Here is a 19,635-nt window from a genome sequence, read left to right as displayed (position 1 = left end):
AAATTTATTTGTAACGCAGTATTATCATGTAACTTTACACTGATATACTCGCACTGAGCAATAGATTTGTATAGTCTGTTTACTGATCAAGAAAACAGTTGATTAAATTTAAGGTAGGCTGAATAATGTAAATATCATGTCATAATAAAACATAAATAGCTGATACCTGGTCATGGGGTTGCAACAAGTGCACGAAGAGACAGAGAGACAGACAGACAGACAGACAGACAGACAGACAGACAGACAGACAGACAGACAGACAGACAGAGACAGACAGATAGACCGAGACAGAGACAGAGACAGACAGACAGAGACAGAGACAGACAGACAGACAGACAGACAGACAGACAGACAGACAGACAGACAGATGGGCGGACAAATGGAGAGAAGGAAGGGATAGAAAAAGGTAGACCGATGAAGACTGAAAAATCAGAGACAACCATAATGATCACTATCTTTATATTAACCCATTGAGTGCTGTATTATTTCCCACCAAAATTTCAGTGCAACATTTTACCAATTTTTCTAAATTTTCTGAATTTTTTATTGATAATTTTGAACCAAATGGTCATAAATTTTATCAGCTAGAGCTTCTTATCAAAATTTTGGCAAAAATCTTCAAAAAATTGACTGAAAAATCTTGTTTAAAGGCAACAAAAATTGACTTTGGTGCTCAGAGGGTTAAAAAAAGAAAAATTCATGTATAATCTAGATTGGTGAGAAATCTCAGCGGTCTAGCCTTTTCTAAACGGAGCAAAAACATATTTTGAAATTTTGTGTTTAACGGGTAAGCATGCAGGCCATATTTGTGCCATTTACGTCATAATGAGGAATATGATATGAATGAACCAAAGAGAATGAAATGAACAAATGAGTTAATATATGGATTTAATCTTTCTGCTTTTTATTCCTCGATGTCTCGAATTACTCAGTAGTTCAAGCAGGACCACTATGAGTGTATGGACGCTCGTATGTAAGATGTCGTTCTGCCGAAGACGATGAAGCATTGCTTGAGATCGGACATTTACAGTTCTGTTCATGTCGAGAAGGTCAGGGATATCAGGGGTAAAAAGTGAAACAGACTGTCAGCGTTTCATAGAACCAATAATTTATGACTTCTTACCACTAAAGAGAAAGTTCTCTTTGTCCGGCGGGCTTCTAAATACCTTTCCCTTCTTAGCCTTCTACGTCGACCCTCCTTTTGTTGCACCGGAATCACGTGACAGGGCCTTCAATGCAGAGGTCATTCTCCGTCATTCTGATTGCATGACGCATGGCTATACTTTCACAGTTTGGTTACAATCGTGTGCTCTACAGCCCTTGTGTGACGTGACTGGCCCTGGTGGTGCTGCAATCCTGTTTTTTTTATTATCTTTCTCAAATCTTTGGTTAAGTTTTCCGGAATTGAGACGGAGTTGATCGTTAGAAGGTTCACTAGTGTCCAGCTTCCCGGTATGGGAATCCTGATCGGCACCGCATACGGTTCTGAGGTGTCTTGATGCTGTTCTCAAGCCTCTGTCACTCGTTTGAAAGGAGTCATTCATTTTCCTCGGCTGTCTGCAGCAAAGAGTGGAACACTTATTCTGCTTTAATTCCTGACTGGCCCTGTTTATAGTGTAGTTTAATGGAACTTTGACTCAAGTCGAACCCGAAAGGACAAACTTTGGCGACTTCCGGACAAGGTGTCAAGTACTCTTGAACTCCCCAATGGGTTTCAACACAAGGAACGGGTGTCGTGCCTGCGCCATATACAGTGCGGTAAGTTCAAATAACGAACCTTCACACACCGTGAGGTTGGAAACTTGGTCCAACCTAACAGATCAGTATAAGAAAGTCCTGCTACGACCGTCCACAAAACGATCCATTCCAGCTTTTGTTCTCGGCATCAATTTTCTGTGAACCTAAATGTATAGTCAAACGACTCCTACCACTTTCCATTGATTTGTATGTAAATCTCTCCTTTAGCCATTGTGAAACCCCCATTAATTATTGAGGGGTCCGGTAGTACAGATGCACAGTTACCGAACCCCGTATGACCTAAGTAATACTTCATTCACCATCTGTAAATGAAGACTTGACCACTGTTTACAGCTCTACCTGTCCGCCTCTTTAACCCTCGCCTACCTTATATTCCTATACGGCCGTGAATTTTATTGAATCGATTGGGGAAGGGGCATGTCAGTACGGTATGGCTGATCTGTATTCAGCGTATTGCACAATGCTTCGTCCGTCAATGCCCGTGTCATGTAACAAGGTATTGAGGCATAGGTTGCCACTCTCAGTGGCTTTCTTAACTGTCAACAAAGAAGTTCTGGAACTTGTTACGTTTTCTTTCAAGCCGTTCTGTTTCCTGGCCGATTAAGCAAAACGTCTAATTCGGGATCTTGGGTTTGTGACACTAATTAAAAAGGAAAGTTTCCAACTTTGATGTAGACCGCACCATGAAGAAAAGTGACTTGACCCTTGAAGGAATATGTGGATAGACTAAAAAAGAGCGATGGAATCCCTAAATCAGTGGTAATTGCGTTCTTACTCGAGACCTGTGACACGCCAAACATTTTTTACATTCCATGGATCCACCGTCCTGCTTAAAATTGAGGGTGTCTTTTCATAACAAGTGTCGAAGTGACCTAGAAAAGTCGTCTATACGTACACATGTGTGCATGAAACAGTTTCGTCAGTGATCCCGACAATACGGCTGCTGGCATAGGGGCACATGCAGTAATCGCACCTTCAGCGAAAAATCGAAGGTGTGCTGTGAAGTAAGGGGTGCGGTCATTCCCCAGGCCATGTTACAAAACCGCTATTTATTACACCATGTTGTTACAGCACGTAAAATGTTACAGCTAAATCGACGCATACTTTGTGAACTCATTTGAGTGACGTTACCACTTTCAGGTGTAGCGGGTTCGGTTAGGAGAAGTTACAAACCCTTTATCCTTTTTACAGTTTGCGCTTTTATCATGGTTGTATTCGTTGCAGTATTTTTAGCTACCCTGTGTCCATTGTCTTGTTCATGGCTCTGAGGAGTCTCAACTGTAAATCAATACGTTGGTCAAGTGATTACAATGACTGAGCTTGAATAATTTGTGTAACAGAGAATAATGCATATTACCATGTAACCTTAGAGCATTGGTAAAGTACAGTGAATGCACAACACTCGTCTCGCTTACAAGCTAAATACTAAGTGTTTGAACTGGATTCTGAGATTACAAAACAAAAATGACAAGATCGTTGTTATAACCGCCTTTGAATAAGCATGGTGAAATCTATCAAGCATTTCTTGAACTTCTCTTTTACATTAACTTGTCTTTTGTGTTATTGGCACAACAAACATGTAGGTCAAGTTTATTTCCTGCTGTGACAGAGCGGCAACTGTCATTGCATTTGACAAGAGTGGTACCATTTAACGACAACCCACATCGCAAATATTTCTTCTCTGGCGTAAATGTCTGCATTCTTGAATAATTTTATCACGCTCCAGATAACATGTGCTATCATAAATCAACTGTTTTGCAGTCAGATATCCGCGTTTCTGTCTTCCAGATACTGTCAATCGGGTTAATATTTTTCTACGTGTACAAGTTGACGAGGCCAGGCGGGATAAGCACCCCAGACGACCCGGACTATGGCTCAGGTGAGAAAATATTTTTTATGGTAACATCTTTATGTCGCATCTGATCTTCTTAAGTTTTCGACGAAAAACAAAAACCTTATTTATTGTACTATATTTTTTGCTTTTTGTTTTCTATATATCAAATAAATCATTATTTTTTAAGCTAATTTATTTTTATATTAAACGCTTTGGAATAAAGTTTAGGTAAAAATGGGAAAAAATAGCTGTGCTCACCGTAACAAGACCCTGTATGGGACGGGAACTAAATTTATTTATTTATTTATTTATTTATTTATTTATTTATTTATTTATTTATTTATTTATTTATTTATTTATTTATTTGCTCGCTATGACACACAGTAAACAGAAAAACGAGTAAACGCACGCAGTATATCCAAAATGCTGAAAAATGCAGGATCGAGGGTATAAATAGACAGGGTTACTCATATTTTTTCTTTTACCTTATGATGAAATGTCTTTAAATGCTTATAGAGCTTTTGAAATACGTACATCATCATTGTAAAACGCTCGCCACAAAAAAGTGTACCGAGAAGCACAATTATCCATTAGCAGTTGGCCTTGGCATGATTTAATACCCCTCTGAAAGGTTTTGAGGTTGGGAAACGGGAAGCGCCTCTTTTCAAGACAAGAAAGACATTTGATATGCATGATTCATTATTCTGTATTTGGTTTGAGGAAAATAAAATGGTGTTAAAATCATCGTACACGGCTGTAGATGAGTTTACGAGCTGCGTTAAGAGAAGCACTCTGTGCACATTAGCTCATACCTCGCTTAGATTCTCGTCCCTTAAGTTACATGTTGTTGAAAATGTTGACTTTCAGAGCAGAATATAAGATTTCAACTTCTGCCCCTCTCCGATTGCCCCTCCCTTCGTCACGCGGGGCAAGCAACTTCGGAGATTGTATTGTTCATCTCCCTCTTCAATATCGATGATTTGTTGCCTTGATAGAGGTCACCGGGACAACCGTAATCATCTTGAATATCAAGTATGAAATGCAGTTTGGGTAATTCGATTCGTTGACATAAAATTTTTGCCGAAGGAAACTTTCATTAAACCATCCTCTTTTCGAAATCAAGATTGAAATAAAGGGTTTGCAAAATTGTGTACTAATGGCACAAATTACCCAAATTTACTGACACACTGAATTCTAAATTGATTGTTTACAGAGAAGAACGACGATATTCGTTACAAAGTGTGGTTTGTCTTCGTAGCAGTGTATTCAGTTTATTTCATCACGTCGTTCATGCTACTCAATGGTGTTGATAAGGTAAGTAGGTTTGTTTTATTTGTCAATCAATCAATCAGTTAATAAATGTGTATCGATCTGTCTCTATCTTTCTGTTTGTTTGTTTGTTTTTTTGTCTTTATGTATGTCTTTATGTATGTATGTATGTATGTATGTATGTATGTATGTATGTATGTATGTATGTATGTATGTATGTATGTATGTATGTATGTATGTATGTATATGTATGTATGTGTATAGAGTAGGGTCAGAAATTAAAGAGACAGACATAGACATAAAATATGAGGCTATCACAGTTACAACAATGACTGTGATAACAGTCACTCTAATGACAGTCGGTGATTGGCATAAATTCAAAGTGGTGTTTAATGAAGACAGAAAAGTCATCAGATAAGACAAATCATTTATTAATGATCATGAAACATTGATTAAAAGTCTTCAATCCCATTTGTTGTCTCTCAACAGAGCAGTCCTGGTATTATGCTGTATTTTTTGGTATTTATTGTTTTATTCACGGTGTTGGACACCGGCCTCATCATTTTCGTCATTATTAAGGTGAGATAATTAAAAAAACATTCTCAATGGTATTGTTTTTATGTCTGCGTCAGCTCGTTATGGCAGTATGCGTCTCAAAGGTGAAATACTTAAACTTTTGCTCAAACTTTCCTCAAGAGACTTTCAACCATTCCCTTTCAAAATCAACAATAAACACCGGGGTCACCGTGCAAAGTTTGGAACTAGCGAAACAAATTACCCAACATTTTGCGATGTTTGAAATTCAAAATGGCCACCATTCCTGTTTAAACGCTGTAGGGGAAAAATTAAATTTTGGATTTTCGAAAAAATAAGACGGTGAAAGTTTTTCAAAAAAATAAGACGGTGAAAGTTTTTCTTTCTCCAAGAGCTTTAAAATGAGCTCCCCTCCAACAAGTGGTATATCAGAAAAGAATTGTGGAAAATCGAGAGTCCAACTACCTGTCCCCGAGGCGCGTTCTACCTTAAGTTCCACTGTTGTGATAATTACGTAGCATCAGCATCAACAATAAGAATACACTTCGCTACTTTGTAGGAAGGCGCGAACATTATCGTTTGCACAAATAAAGAAAGTGTCATAGCCAAATCTATCTATTTTCAAAGTTGACACCATCAATGTTTTTTATGTTGTTAAAATTTTCTTCTGAGTGAAATACGAATATCAAAAGTTCTGTTTTTCTCTCTTTCAGCACGGATTTATGGTTATGCTTTTTGAAGTCATCCTTTACGCAGCTAAATCCATCTCAAATGTAAGTGGTGCTCATTTGCATATTCGATCTATGGAAACTTGGCTCTAAATTGCAATTTAGGAACAAACTAATATTTGTTAATTGATTTCGATTTTACTGTCAGATCTCCCAAAGGACGCCGTACTTTTTGTTTTATTCTCTGTGGTTGAAAACAAAATTCCTATGAAAAGATGACAATTTTTGTTTTGTTTGTATTTTTGTCTTAACATCGATCCTTCGAATTCTAAGTCAACTTTATCGCATCAGAGAACTGATCAAACGTTAATGGCCAATTTGTTTTCATTTAGTCAAATCTTTGCTTCTTTCTTCACACATGTTAGGTGATTGTGTTTTCTGTGGTAGTGATGGAATACAAAGCAACCAAGGAACGAAATAAAACCGAGAGGTATGAGTATCGAAACAATCAGGTGAGATCTTGTTACAGAGGTTATTCCCTTTTGACGTCAACTTTGCTATCATTTTCGCAATAATGCACCCCTTTCCCCTCTTTGTACACAATTAAACACTGTATATAAGAGGTATGTTTGCGGATACAAGCGAAAAGGGGACAACACCTGGTTGTATGTCACATCCCAGTGCTACAAATTAACGGCGTTGTCTTCGCAGACTTTGAGCAAAACACGATTGGAAGTAATTTGGGATAATTGGATGATAATTTAAAAGTAATGTCGATTTAACCTGCAATTGTAAGCTCATCTGCTATTCTTTTTTAATCACACATTTGTTTTTGTGAGTAATTTGTAATATCGCAACATTCATCTATAGGGCACCTAACACTTCAGAGAAATTTGAAAAATATAAAGATCCAATTATCCCAAATTAGTTCCAATCGTGTTGCAAATACCCCCGATCAGTTTCTGTATGATCCCGACGATCTCTCGCTGGCACTTCTTCGATGGAAGACAGTAAAAAATGTAATAATCTCTTATTTTTCGTTAATGTCAATCATCGTCAGTATTTTCTATCAATGGCATGTCAGTGACTGTGAAGTTGCTGAACAACAAAAATTGATATTATATTTCGTTGTTATTTTTACTATCCGTAGCCCCTCTATGGCGTTGGGGGAATGCTTACAACAATCGACATAGATCAGTTCATGGGGCTCAGCTCTAAGGAAGACAACGAACCGGGCGACTTTCTTGTTACTTCAACGCCATACGAAGAGCACCAAGAGAGGCGGGTGGTCAACGGCAAAATTGGCACGCGCTCAACAACCTCGAACCACAATCACAACCACCATCACCACCATCCAAGAAGGGAATATGATAATCACGTCGGAAATTCGTCACCGAAAATTGTTCGATTTCATCAGGAATACGCGCGAAAATGAACTCTCGAAACGACTATGTGACAATGTGGCGACTGATAGACGTCATTTTGAACAGATAAGAAACTGGAGCGCACTTTCCTGACATCGATGAAGTTCTTATGTCTTTCTTACACTTACTTGTTGAAGATGTCTTCGTCTCACCAACGGTTGCAAGCACAAAGCACTTAAGTTATTAGTCACCGCAAAGTTGAATTTATCGATGACTGTGTGGTATATCAAAGAGGGTGTGTTGCCCGTGCTGAGAGCTTGAGTAACGCCACAGTCTATTGGTGGCATGCTTGTGTTTTTGCGCGGTCATCCAAACGAACACCTCTGATTGGCCGCCATGGATACAGGTGACATAATTCCTTTGTCCAATCGGAAATCAGCGCATTACCTGCCACGAATTTCTTGCAATGAAGTAAACAGAGTAGAATAACGTGTATCAATTTTATTTATTACATACTTAACACGTTTAAATATACTTATTTCATCATGAACAGACAATAAACAGCCACTATATCGCGATTCGTGATGTAACTAACTTTAACCAAAACTGCCACACTACATGTAGCTATCTCACAAACATGTATTCTGATTCGCTGCATTTCGATGCGTGTTCAGGGTAGACGTTAAAACAAGATGAAACAAAATTCATACCGTTAATATGACCTGCTACATAAGGAAGGTAAGCTTGTATGTCAAAATTGGCATTTTCGTCGGATGCTATTGATTTGATTAATAGGTATATCGTATACAGCAGTGATTATTAAAATCGCATAATATCGTTCATTACTAATTTTATGATACAAAATGTATAGATATTTTGACATACACTCTTGAATGCCAGACTCATTTTTACCTGCATACAACGATAGTGTGCCTCGTACAACGTTATGTTGACTAGCTGCATCATTGCAGGACGTGCGTGATTTTCTCGTCAAAGGTCAGTGTTACTGGCGGGAAATGATATAAAAAATGAACTTCAATTTTCCTACTGTGCCTTCATGTCTTACTTAACCGGTTGTACTTTATCTTGTTGACAAGCAGCATTATGAAGAGCGCCAGTACATCGTATTCGACCGTTTTAGTGGGCTACGTCGCGAACGAGGTTGCATCTTAGATTGAGTAAACTTATTGGAATATTTAATTTATTTAATCTGTTTTGCCATTATTCCAGTTTTTACACAACATGAGTGACATGTTTTTCACTTCATACAAGTTCACAATAAATGTACCATATACATGTGCGTTGACTAGACTCTTTTGTTCGCTTTCCGCATGTTTCTCCGAACGCAAAACGTGAAATTTTTAAACATTTTCGTTGCTTTTGGCCGATAATTTGAGGAAAACGAAGAGAATGTAATTGTATTACTATGCTTATTGAATTTTATGTTAATTTATCCAATATTACTTTTTTGAAAATATGATGCAACGTATTTGGTCATCGTGTGTCGTACTGAAGAAGAAAGTTGAAGGCGCAAGTTTGGCGGATGGATGAAAAGTACCCCGATTAGATGTTATCCGTCAAACATTTTTCGTTACAGTTTACCGACATTTGAGACCCAATACCGACAATGACCTTAATTTTTTTTCTTCTTTTATTCTCTGACCGACCGCTTCGAATTCTGTGTAGAGGTTCCTGACAACGAGAACCGGTTGCGGGACAGAGTTCTGAAGCATTCTGTACAGTGGCAGTAATAAAACATTGCAAATGGCTGTTGGGAGCCAGGAGGGACCTTGACATAAGCGAACATCCTTTGGTTGTAAAAAGGACTCATACTATACACGCATCCTGATGCGTGTCTCGTTGTGACCAATATAGATTCACTGTGGATTCACCATTGTCCTTTGAAGCATCCATAGAAGGGGCGGCCAGTAGGTGAAACGTTTGATGAAATTGTCTGCTGTGTATCAATTTCAAGTTCATGTTCCACCCCCAAAAGCATTGTTAAAACATCTACTATTTAGCTTGTCTACACAGTCTATACGCATACAAAGACACTGTTATTGTTTACTTCTGAATTCCAGTCCGGACTAGAATTAACTTGTCAACAATAACAATGCTGTTTACTTGTGTACAGGCCAAGTTGACAAGCTAAACTACTATTTTTCTAAACATGCTTTGGAAGCAGAACAAGAATCTGTCGTTGACATTAAAACAAAAATAGCGGGAGAAATCATCAAAAGTAAAAGCTACCGACCCTTTCACCGATTCATCGAAAATAAATAAGCAAGTCCTCATAATTTTTTTTTCTCTTCGTGTCAAGGGACACTCTTAAAGATTCAAACTTGAGAATAATTTATATTTTGGTGCAAGGTGAAGCTTCATATGTACGTAAATTATTTTATCATGGAGAAAAAGACAAACGTTTATAAAGACATGCAAAGCTATCGTCTGGCTGGTGGTGATTGCAGGAGGGACATTTGGAGTGACTGTGTGTTTGACAGGGTGCAATTTGGTCTTACACAAGAGACGATAAAGGGGTGAGCTTGCCAATTGGAGAGAGCACAGTTTGGTTCAGGGAAGGATTAGACGACGCGTTCATCCTATAGGAGATAACATTTTTTTCTCATCATGGCAGATCGCCAAACATTTCGCAGTATACTCGCAATGTGTCCCAACAATCTTGAGCCACATAGACGAGAACCACTGGAACATGCAGTAATTGAAGCTATAGGTTATTGAAACACCAAAGAATAAACACACAATCACACAACAACAGTGTCAACCACCAACGCCGAAGTATTGGATATTCAATGTGAGCGAACGAGCCTATTCATATGCAAGATGCGCCGCAACAATTGTCCTTTCACTCAGGCATGCGTACTAAAGAACGACTGGAATGCCAGTGACCCCTCACCTCCGTAGCAGAAAGGGAGTGATTAATCTTGGGCGAGGTCTGGATTAAGTGAGGGTTTTTTGGCTCCTTTTGTTTTTAATTTCGGATCTGATCCGAGCATCGTCTGGTTTGTGTTCTGTATGGTAGCTTAGCTGAGAGAAGACCGTTTCCAAGATGCCGATTATGTACAGTTGTGGCTGCTGCAGCCTGAAGGCGGGCAATATGATCTGCAGTGTGCTGATTTTGGTAAGTGTCGATAATTATGTCAGAAAAGCAATAGAAAGTGTCCACTTTTAGTACAGCCGTTTGGAGGATAACTTTACAATATGGCAACTTCATATTCTTCTGCTTGGCGTTGTAGTCGAATGCGTACAGGTATTTCCGAGCTGTGTCACCACAGTTGTATGCAAAGTGTTGACTCTGCGCTGACAACATTCGAAACGAGCCCTGAAATAGCGCGTTAGCGTCATGTTACACCGACAAAGAGTGGTGGGAAGGGAAAAAATGGGAAATTAAACGATACAGTTATAAAATGGCTTTGCGTTTTCGACCTAGGTTTGCGGATTCAACGCCGTGAGCCATTCTCTATTGAAGCCACTGGTGTTACGTACATATCCATTGATATGGGTGGGGTCAACGTACCGAACATATTAAAAGGAAATATGGGCTACCGCTTCGTCGGAAAGCGCCCTTACTCTTACTTTTCTTTGCTAGTTTATTGGACGGCAACTTTCAGTGCTCTAGAAATGTTCAAGGGTACAAAATTCCTAAATCTATCGTTTTATTACACGCCGTGCACACTTAACGTAAATTACTGGCGTTGAGTGGAGTGTTTATGTTCGCCATTTTGAATACGAAAACCACCTGTTAACAATAGCCACTCATAGAATTGTGAAGGCCGTCGGTAGTAACACCCTCCTTGTGTACACATTCTCTAAATTTAGAGTGTCTTCGGTCAGTAGTTCACGTTCATGACTAGCATATGTATCCGAGCAATCGTCCAGAATAGTTGACACTAAGATAAACGAAAGTCTCCACCGCTGTCAAGCACCGAGACACAGTATGCATTCACCCAGTCCATGTAATTTTATGCTCAGTCCATGGACGAACGCCCATGCTGAAGTCTAAGAGCAAACATATTCATTTTCACGTTGCTATTTCTATGAATACGCATTGCAAAGGGCTATGTAGTTTTAAGCACACGACTCGTACACTAACACCGCCACAATATTTTAGAAATCGCGAGTCCGATTATTCGTTGACATACTGGTTCACTGGTTGACATACTTTGCCTGTTGTCGGTTTTTAAAGCCTGCCCTCAACCGTACGCAAAGACAATTGCCAAAAACGCCCACTGCGTTTTGCTGTTTTTTTCACTCGCATTTACATCTCTTCGGTGCACATAAATAGAAGTTCTACCCATCTTGACATGTCCTGGAAAATTTGAAATAAAATAGTTTATAATGAAACTTATTGATGATTTCCACGTAGACATTTAATTGACCAAACCATAATCATTAGTAATGACATTGTGATGATAGCAACGTTTTGTGCAATTGGCCATGGAAGTCGTACGCCATACTGCTAGCTTTTATCACTCATGGCCTTTCTTGCTAAATTTGTTGAAATATCGATCGAGTGGTCGACCTTGACGGTCCAAACAGCCTTTGTCAAAGTACTTTGCCATTTTCAAATGTCAAAGGCAAAGACTAGTACCACGTTTCAAAACAAGCTACACAGTTATCACTCCTCCGTGTTGACCGCCGGATAGGTCGACTTAAGACGACTCGGAAAATCCTTTAGCGATGCATAGATGCATGTACATACGACATACAATAGTACTTTTGGTAACTGACTTGTAGTTACAGAAGGGATTCGTATGATGATGGTTCTTGTTCTCTGTAGAATCAGCACGCAAGTTACTCTCTGTGCCAGGGGTAGAGTCACGTGCTCAATAATGTAAGCACACGCCCATCCAAACTCCACAATGAATCACAGGTCCCTTTAATTATCTCTACCATGGATAACACCGCAAACATTTTGAGACTTTTCAGTGCCTCCCGAACAGCGCAAAAAAAAATTACCGAGAACGTTACATCGTCGGACCACCCTCTACGTCGAAACCTTTCTCATAAGGAAAGTACATATGTGAAGAGCCCCGTTGACGTCTCGGGGACAGGGCTACGTGCATCGGCCTCACCGTTCTTGTTCGTCCCCTAGTTCGTGCCCCTGTGTTCAAACACCATTTCAGTCAGTCGACTTTTTTGTAAATGTTTGATATGCAAAGTTATTATTGATTTAATAATGACGGTTTACTTGGACAACACGGTCCTTACCATATGTTGTTTAACCTTTCTCCTATAAATAACGCCAAAACACTAGTACATGTGATTCGATATTGAGAAAGAGTGTCAGTTGGATGTCACACATACTACTGCTCTAGCTAAAAGATACAATGGTTGGGCGTTAATAATAATACGATTGCATAATTCATATGCATATTAAGGAGACATTGTCGTATTAATATTGCTGTATGCGCCCGTATGAGGGTGGCAGCTTGCATGGTATTCCAGGTTTGACACCACCCTGCGATTTATTTGCTGTAGTACAATGCGCCTCAGGGACAGATATGTTTACAATACTTCTCTGGCCTACCGCTTGTGTGGGCTCATTTTAGCTCTTCGAGTAAATGAAAGATTTCACCCTCTTAGTTTTTTGATCATTGAAAATTAAATTTTCCCCATAAGAGTTGACACAGTGATGGTGGCCATTTTGAATTTCAGTTTTGGGTAGATGTATTTATTTCTGCTGTAGCGAAATTCGCACGATTTTTAGACTTTGAAAGAGAATTATTGAAAGTTTCCTCGTGAAAAGTTAGACAGACAAGTCTTTCACTTTCGAAAGGCATACAACCTTAAGTCCATAATTTTCAACATTTTTTATGTCGAAAAGGTTTCCATAATCTTGACTTCCGAAAATACACTAAATATTATCCAAGTTCATTCAGTATTCATGGAAACGAAATCCACAGTGCTGAGCGATATTACTTGCATATTAAATAAGTACCCTTGAACTTTGTTTGACAGATTGAAATGGTGATCAATCTCATATTGTATGTATTTGGAGTTTTACAACTCTTAATCGACAAACCCACACTAAGGAATGACGTCTATATAGGTAAGTCTAGCGTAAATATTATTAAATGTATATTATTCATAGTTAGCTATAAAATCCAGAATTATGATAAATGCAATACTGTAGTTATCAGCTGTTGGTCTTTCGCGTGATCATAAATATCGCAATAAAGCACTGTCGTCCCGCTATCCTTCAAGTTTGTACTATGCAATCTCCACTCGCAATATGTTGAATGCCAGATTTTGATGATTCTTTCATAGTTTTTATTTTATATGTCAATTGCAAGTTCTTACTCCTCTGACAAAATTTTTGAAACACCCACTATTTAGCTTGTCCATATGCACGGTTATTGTTAATTTGAATTCTATCCCAGATCAGGATTCAATTGTTATCAATAACAACAAAGTTACACATGTACAGGCTGAGTTGAAACGCTGAATACTGTGTATCTCAACATGCTTTGGGGAGTAGAACAAGAAATTATGGTTGAGATTAAAAACAAATTGTAAAAAATCATCAAAAGTTAGCATTAATCACCCTTTAATTTCGCTTTCCAAACCCGGCCTGTTAGATGAAACGACATATTTTGATATTTTCAGGAATGGAAGTGGCGTTTTACATTCTCATCGGATTATTCGCCATCGTCATGGTCTGTACCAGCTTATACTTCTGCGGTGCTGTCAAGGTAACAAAGAAATTAACTTTTTATAGCCATTTTGGAAGAGTAAGCTCTTCGATCAGCTGCGATGCATGTAAAATTGGACAAGGAACCTGCCAAGTGACAATAATTGCTTTCTCCCGCAATCTTTCACTTACATGTATTAGTCTCTTGGAAGAAAAGGCCAAGTGTTTGACACAATTGTACTTTGCGATCAAATTTGTTCTGTTAATATACCGTTAGCAAGTCAAGTAGATTCGAGCCAAAGTTGTTGTATTTTTTATAATCAAGTGAACATAGTTGAAAGACTAAATCATACTCGTACTGCAAAATTATGCCTCAAACCCTTCTTTCGTTTAATCGTGCTCATTCTGGGAAGCGCTCATGAGTGACTTTTGTAGCAGACGTGTATAATGTTAGATGTAAGCTCTTTGCATCTTCGATGTAATGTGCCAATACGTACAGTGCATTAGTGATAGCGCAACATAAACAAGATTACTTAAAAATGATTTTGCTTACGTTAGTTGCGGTCAAACTACGAAGAAAAAGAACCATGACGACACATGGCTTGTTACTTTTCCATCTTTAGCGGGAGAGTGACACCATGTATCTGAGTAAGTTTTTTTACCTTTCATCTTTGCGCTTTTTGCCTCGTTTGCAGAATCACAGTGGTTTGCTGGTTGGTTGGATCGTTACTCTTATCCTGTATATGATCCTAGAATTGGCCGGCATGGTGTACATATGCTACGTCTATCATACGTACATGGGGGTGAGTGAGGGCGTTTATTTTATGATTCATGAAAGTATGCCAATGTTACGTTCATAGGGACAATAACTGTTCCGAATATTCGACGATGAGAGAAGCAACACGAAGAATGTTGAATTTGTGAACTACCCTGACTGTACGCGAACAGACTTACTTCTGATAAGCTATAATTCTACACCTTGCAGATTCCCCCATATAGTGTTTTTATGATATATCCAAACATTTGTCTAAGATTCATGTAGATTGCATCATTCCCACTACGTCACAGAGACAGAGATTTAATTAACGATTTGATTAACTCGATTTTATGGTAGGGCTTGGATTACAGCATATACTCACTCGGAATCATCATATGGTACCTGGTCAGGACCTTGCTACACGTAAGTATTCTATAATAAAAAAATGTCGGGTTTTTGCCAACGTTTTTTCTTCACCTTTCTAGAAATTCAGATTTGACCTGTATGATTTATTGTTACGACAGAATGTTGATTCTTTTGCTGTTGTTGGATAATTTGCATTTAACTGCTTTTTTATTTTTAGAAAGCTGTTTATATTTCACTTTGAAAATCGTTTTTAACCCTTCTGTCTTGGCTTCGTTCAACTTAGGTTAGCTTCAAGTAACCTGGATAATAGGATAATATCAATCCATATAGATTAACAGAAGACTTATTTTAAACCCTTTTTTCCAATTTTCAGATCCTTTACCTTCTCTGTGCCGTGTCACAGTATCAAGAGGTCGCATCACGGGAGAGAAAGATCAGGCGCCACCAATTGATCGAGCGTGACGCTGAGAGAAGATTTTAAAGATCGCCCTCATACGGTCGCCAGCAAACCAGACGAGATAGGCAAAGAATAAACCGGGTGATGCCCAGGCACAGACAAATACGAGGGATACCTTTAAGATGGAATGACAAAACATTTAATAGAAAATAAAATTCTTTCCTCATTTATGACGTTTTAGGTCCAAAGAGATTGTCATTTTGGATAAAATCATTGGATTACTTTCGTTTTATACGAGAAACACTTTCATCGTTTTGAATATTGTATTTACGCTGTCGAAATCTTTCCTTCACTCAATTATCGTCTCCTGTCGGAATACCCCGCTCTCATTCAAAACGAATCGTCGATTCATGAGTAGAAAATCTGTACGTCGAAGAAATGTAACTATATTCAAATGGTTTTGTTATGCCAACAGAGGCGTTTGCTGTTGTTTTTTAAGCGTGTACTCAGGTATCTTAAAATTTTAATAATTAATTTCAATTTGTCAAAATTCTGAAGCCAGAACGAATTTCTACGGAAGGGTGACGTCGGAATCACTCTGAATGTCCGTAATTATTCATTTTTCTAAAATTATCAACGTCATCATGTGTACCGGAGACAATTTGAAAATGTATCGGGTCTCATCGGAGTGTTCAATCACTCACGGTGTGGTTTGTTAGTAATTTATTACGTTGTCGGAAATTTCCGGCATTGAAGGTGGGAATCAATGATGTCATAAAAAGGGCGCTGTGCACTTAAAGTGTACTTTTCACACATACTAGGTACTGCTGTAGGTGTTAAAATGCTTTAAAAGTGAAATATTCTTCAAAAACGGAAAACAATCATTTCACAGTCACCGTAAAGTTTTGGGCAAACATGATCAAGATATTCATCACCCCTCTCGGCGACATTATTTGCTCGAATGTTGACATTTTACAAGACTAATTGTTCCTTCAATCAGTGGTAAGTTTTTCTGTATGTTGTATTTTACAATGTAGACGTCCACCAGTTATTATTATCATCCGCAATGGGTAGGTTTCAAGAAAAAGGTTAGAAACTAAAAACATTATTTTTGTAAACCCAAATGTGTGCCTAGGTGACTCGGAATTTTAAAGCAGTATTAATCTATATATATTATTATATCATAATCGAGGTGATATCATAGCTATGTACACTTTTTACACTGAATATTCGCTTTCCTTATATTTAGCGGATAATTGACAAAAATAAATAACTTTTCCATTTTACACTAACATTTGCGTTCCCATCATGATTACTTTTGCCAATTCACGATTTTGCGTGCATAAGAAACCAGACGATACAGCTGAGTACAAATGCAAATGAGAAACTATATCAGGACAATTTTCTCTACATGCCGTTTTCTCAAGACACAAAGCCTGCTTCGACATAAGCCATACTGTTAATCTAGTGAAAGCTGCTTATGTGAAGTTTCGATTTCTCATTGCAACTTCTTGATAAAAACTCTCTCTCCTCTCTCTCTCTCTCTCTCTCTCTCTCTCTCTCTCTCTCTCTCTCTCTCTCTCTCTCTCTCTCTCTCTCTCTCTCTCTCTCTCTCTCTCACACACACACACAAACACACAAATGCCATATCAACGGCATTCATAGTGCAAAACCCTGAGGACATGTGAAAGAGAAGTTTGGTTTACTTTGCATTAGATACCATAAAATCTAAAGTACCCCACTCCAATTTCTCGAAGGACGGAATTACAATTCTCAACCCTTCAGGTTCCGACGAAATCGTAAAATATGATATGAAGGCTGTAATCTCACATAAATTTCAAGCGATCTGCAAGTACGATCTGATAGCTATTCTTTTCAAAATCGTCTTTTATTGCATTTCAGATGTTACAAAGGCTATACACAATAAGACAACGTCCTGAAAACGACTCTGAAATCATCCGCCATTATTAAATTATAAAAGAGAAATATAGTTTATTGTATCCTGTCTGATGACGTAACCGAAGCATTAAATATTGAACTGAAGAAAGGTCATTTTACTGTGTCTTTCATCTCAGGAGTGCCGAGAAAAATGTCAACATAACAACTCACAAGATCTATGGCTGAAACAACACCAACAAATAAGGCGTATATAGACAAAAATAGCATATAAATTTTCAACCGACTCTAGAAACTTAATGATGGCATAAAGATATGTGATATAGTCTTAAAAGTGTGCGTTATAAATTTAATACCACCAAGAGCATCTCTCCCTGCAAAAGTAATGCTGTCCGTCGATATCGTTGCAACCGTCGTCATTTTTATCCTGATCAAACCTTCTGGCTCTCCTTGCAAAATTCAAAATATTCCCTTCTTCCTTAATCGCTGTAGTGGGCATTATCACTTCAGTCAGTACGACACAACTTAAATCATCATCATCATCATCATCATCATCATCATCATCATCATCATCATCATCATCATCATCATCATCATCACTATCATCATCATCATCATCATCATCATCATCATCATCATCATCATCATCATCATCATCATCATCATCATCATCATCATCATCATCATCATCATCATCATCATCATCATCATCATCATCATCATCATCATCATCGTCATCATCATCATCATCATCATCATCATCATCATCATCATCATCATCATCATCATCATCATCATCATCACTTTCATCATCATCATCATCATCATCATCATCATCATCATCACTTTCATCATCATCATCATCATCATCATCATCATCATCATCATCACTTTCATCATCATCATCATCATCATCATCATCATCATCATCATCATCACTTTCATCATCATCATCATCAGCACTTATCATCATCACTTATCATCATCATCAACCAATCAATCAATTAATTAACAAGACATTTATCAGTTGTCATGGTTATGCTCAAGCGGACCTAAAATTATACTTAGTACAGTGGAACACGACTGCATTAAAATTATACGGACCATGGTGCGGACTTGAGTCAAAAGATCAACGATAACTACAGTTTTCGGCCACATTACATTATGGAGACTATGCAAAAACAAGTCAAGTCCGTTTATAATATTGCAACATAGATAAAATTTTGGTGGTGAAAGCTATAACGAAATAATATCAATGCGTATGGATTTGTCTGCATCAAACATCAGGTGTAAGTTCGACCTTATCCTCTTTGTAATGTCTTCCTTTTCGATAAACAAATCTTGCACGTTTAATAAATATTTGTTGTGGAAAATATCGGCATATAGATAATGAGTTTATGTACAAAAATAAAATATTCATATTATTAAAATGGATTAAAGTATCCAATGACAATGTCCAATAAAAAACGTGAGTCAGTAAATATCCCGTAATCGGAAAATGGCCGACGAGATAGTGTCCTGAAGTCGATGGTATACTTTGTTTTCAAGTCTCGCGAGACTAACGTTGAAGGACGACGTGCGCTACTTTCAAGCAAAGTATCGGTTAACCATTTGGCCCCTTTGTGCAATTAGTAGTGACTGAGCTGCCACTGTCCGGCAGTCATTGTCTTGTATTCACTCCCACGTGACACGTGCCGGCAATCTCGCGTTGTTATACATCATGCAGAAGCTTCATCCTCGACCACGGAAGGCAACTTCTTGACAGGCAAGGGTTTATCAAATCCGTCCTTGCCGACGAGAAAATACGTGATTACCGTTCCCTTGCCCTGAACGAACGAATAAATGTAAAGATTGTCATTGAATGCTACGAATGTAACACTACATTAGAAACCGTTTATGTAATGATAGACTGACTCACAGAACGCGGACCTGATCTGAAAAGGTATGTAATGTAACAAAGTTAATGAACTACATGTCGAAGTTACGTTCCTAAACACAAATTGTTTTATTACTGATATAGGCCCTGTACGTTGCTACATGGCTATTTTAATTGCAACTTTGGTATCAGAGCAGATCCTATTGAAAAAAATATCATTCACAATCTAGGATTTCCTGCTGTACGATGTTAAAGGGCCCTGGC

At 38.2% G+C, this 19,635-nt stretch overlaps 3 protein-coding genes across 10 annotated transcripts in view; 2 read left to right on the top strand and 1 right to left on the bottom strand.

The window, feature by feature from the left end:
* The first annotated feature begins 1,237 nt into the window (after positions 1-1,237).
* LOC139117288 (uncharacterized) lies at positions 1,238-8,723 on the top strand. Its single transcript, XM_070680258.1, has 7 exons — positions 1,238-1,758; positions 3,547-3,637; positions 4,806-4,906; positions 5,351-5,440; positions 6,109-6,168; positions 6,489-6,575; positions 7,214-8,723. Exons 1-7 carry the CDS (start codon positions 1,708-1,710, stop codon positions 7,496-7,498), a joined length of 765 nt encoding a protein of 254 aa, XP_070536359.1. The 5' UTR covers positions 1,238-1,707; the 3' UTR covers positions 7,499-8,723.
* Positions 8,724-10,308: 1,585 nt separating this feature from the next.
* LOC139117287 (uncharacterized) lies at positions 10,309-16,891 on the top strand. The gene is made up of 6 exons (XM_070680257.1): positions 10,309-10,566; positions 13,407-13,497; positions 14,055-14,140; positions 14,775-14,882; positions 15,194-15,259; positions 15,576-16,891. The coding sequence occupies exons 1-6, from the start codon at positions 10,495-10,497 to the stop codon at positions 15,681-15,683; spliced, it is 531 nt and encodes a 176-aa protein (XP_070536358.1). The 5' UTR covers positions 10,309-10,494; the 3' UTR covers positions 15,684-16,891.
* A 577-nt stretch (positions 16,892-17,468) lies between these two features.
* LOC139117291 (atrial natriuretic peptide receptor 1-like) overlaps positions 17,469-19,635 on the bottom strand; it is a 135,895-nt gene continuing 133,728 nt past the window's right edge. For all 8 annotated transcript variants that reach the window (XM_070680267.1, XM_070680268.1, XM_070680269.1 and 5 more), the window contains exon 22: positions 17,469-19,321. In XM_070680267.1, the coding sequence (XP_070536368.1) occupies positions 19,214-19,321 (108 nt within the window). In that variant the 3' untranslated portion in view covers positions 17,469-19,213. The remainder of the gene's footprint in view (positions 19,322-19,635) is intronic.

This window comes from Ptychodera flava, chromosome 18, assembly GCF_041260155.1.
Source record: "Ptychodera flava strain L36383 chromosome 18, AS_Pfla_20210202, whole genome shotgun sequence".
NCBI classification, from domain to species: Eukaryota; Metazoa; Hemichordata; class Enteropneusta; family Ptychoderidae; genus Ptychodera; species Ptychodera flava.
The sequence above is the reverse complement of the archived record's forward strand: the minus strand, read 5'-3'. Positions and strand labels throughout refer to the sequence as shown.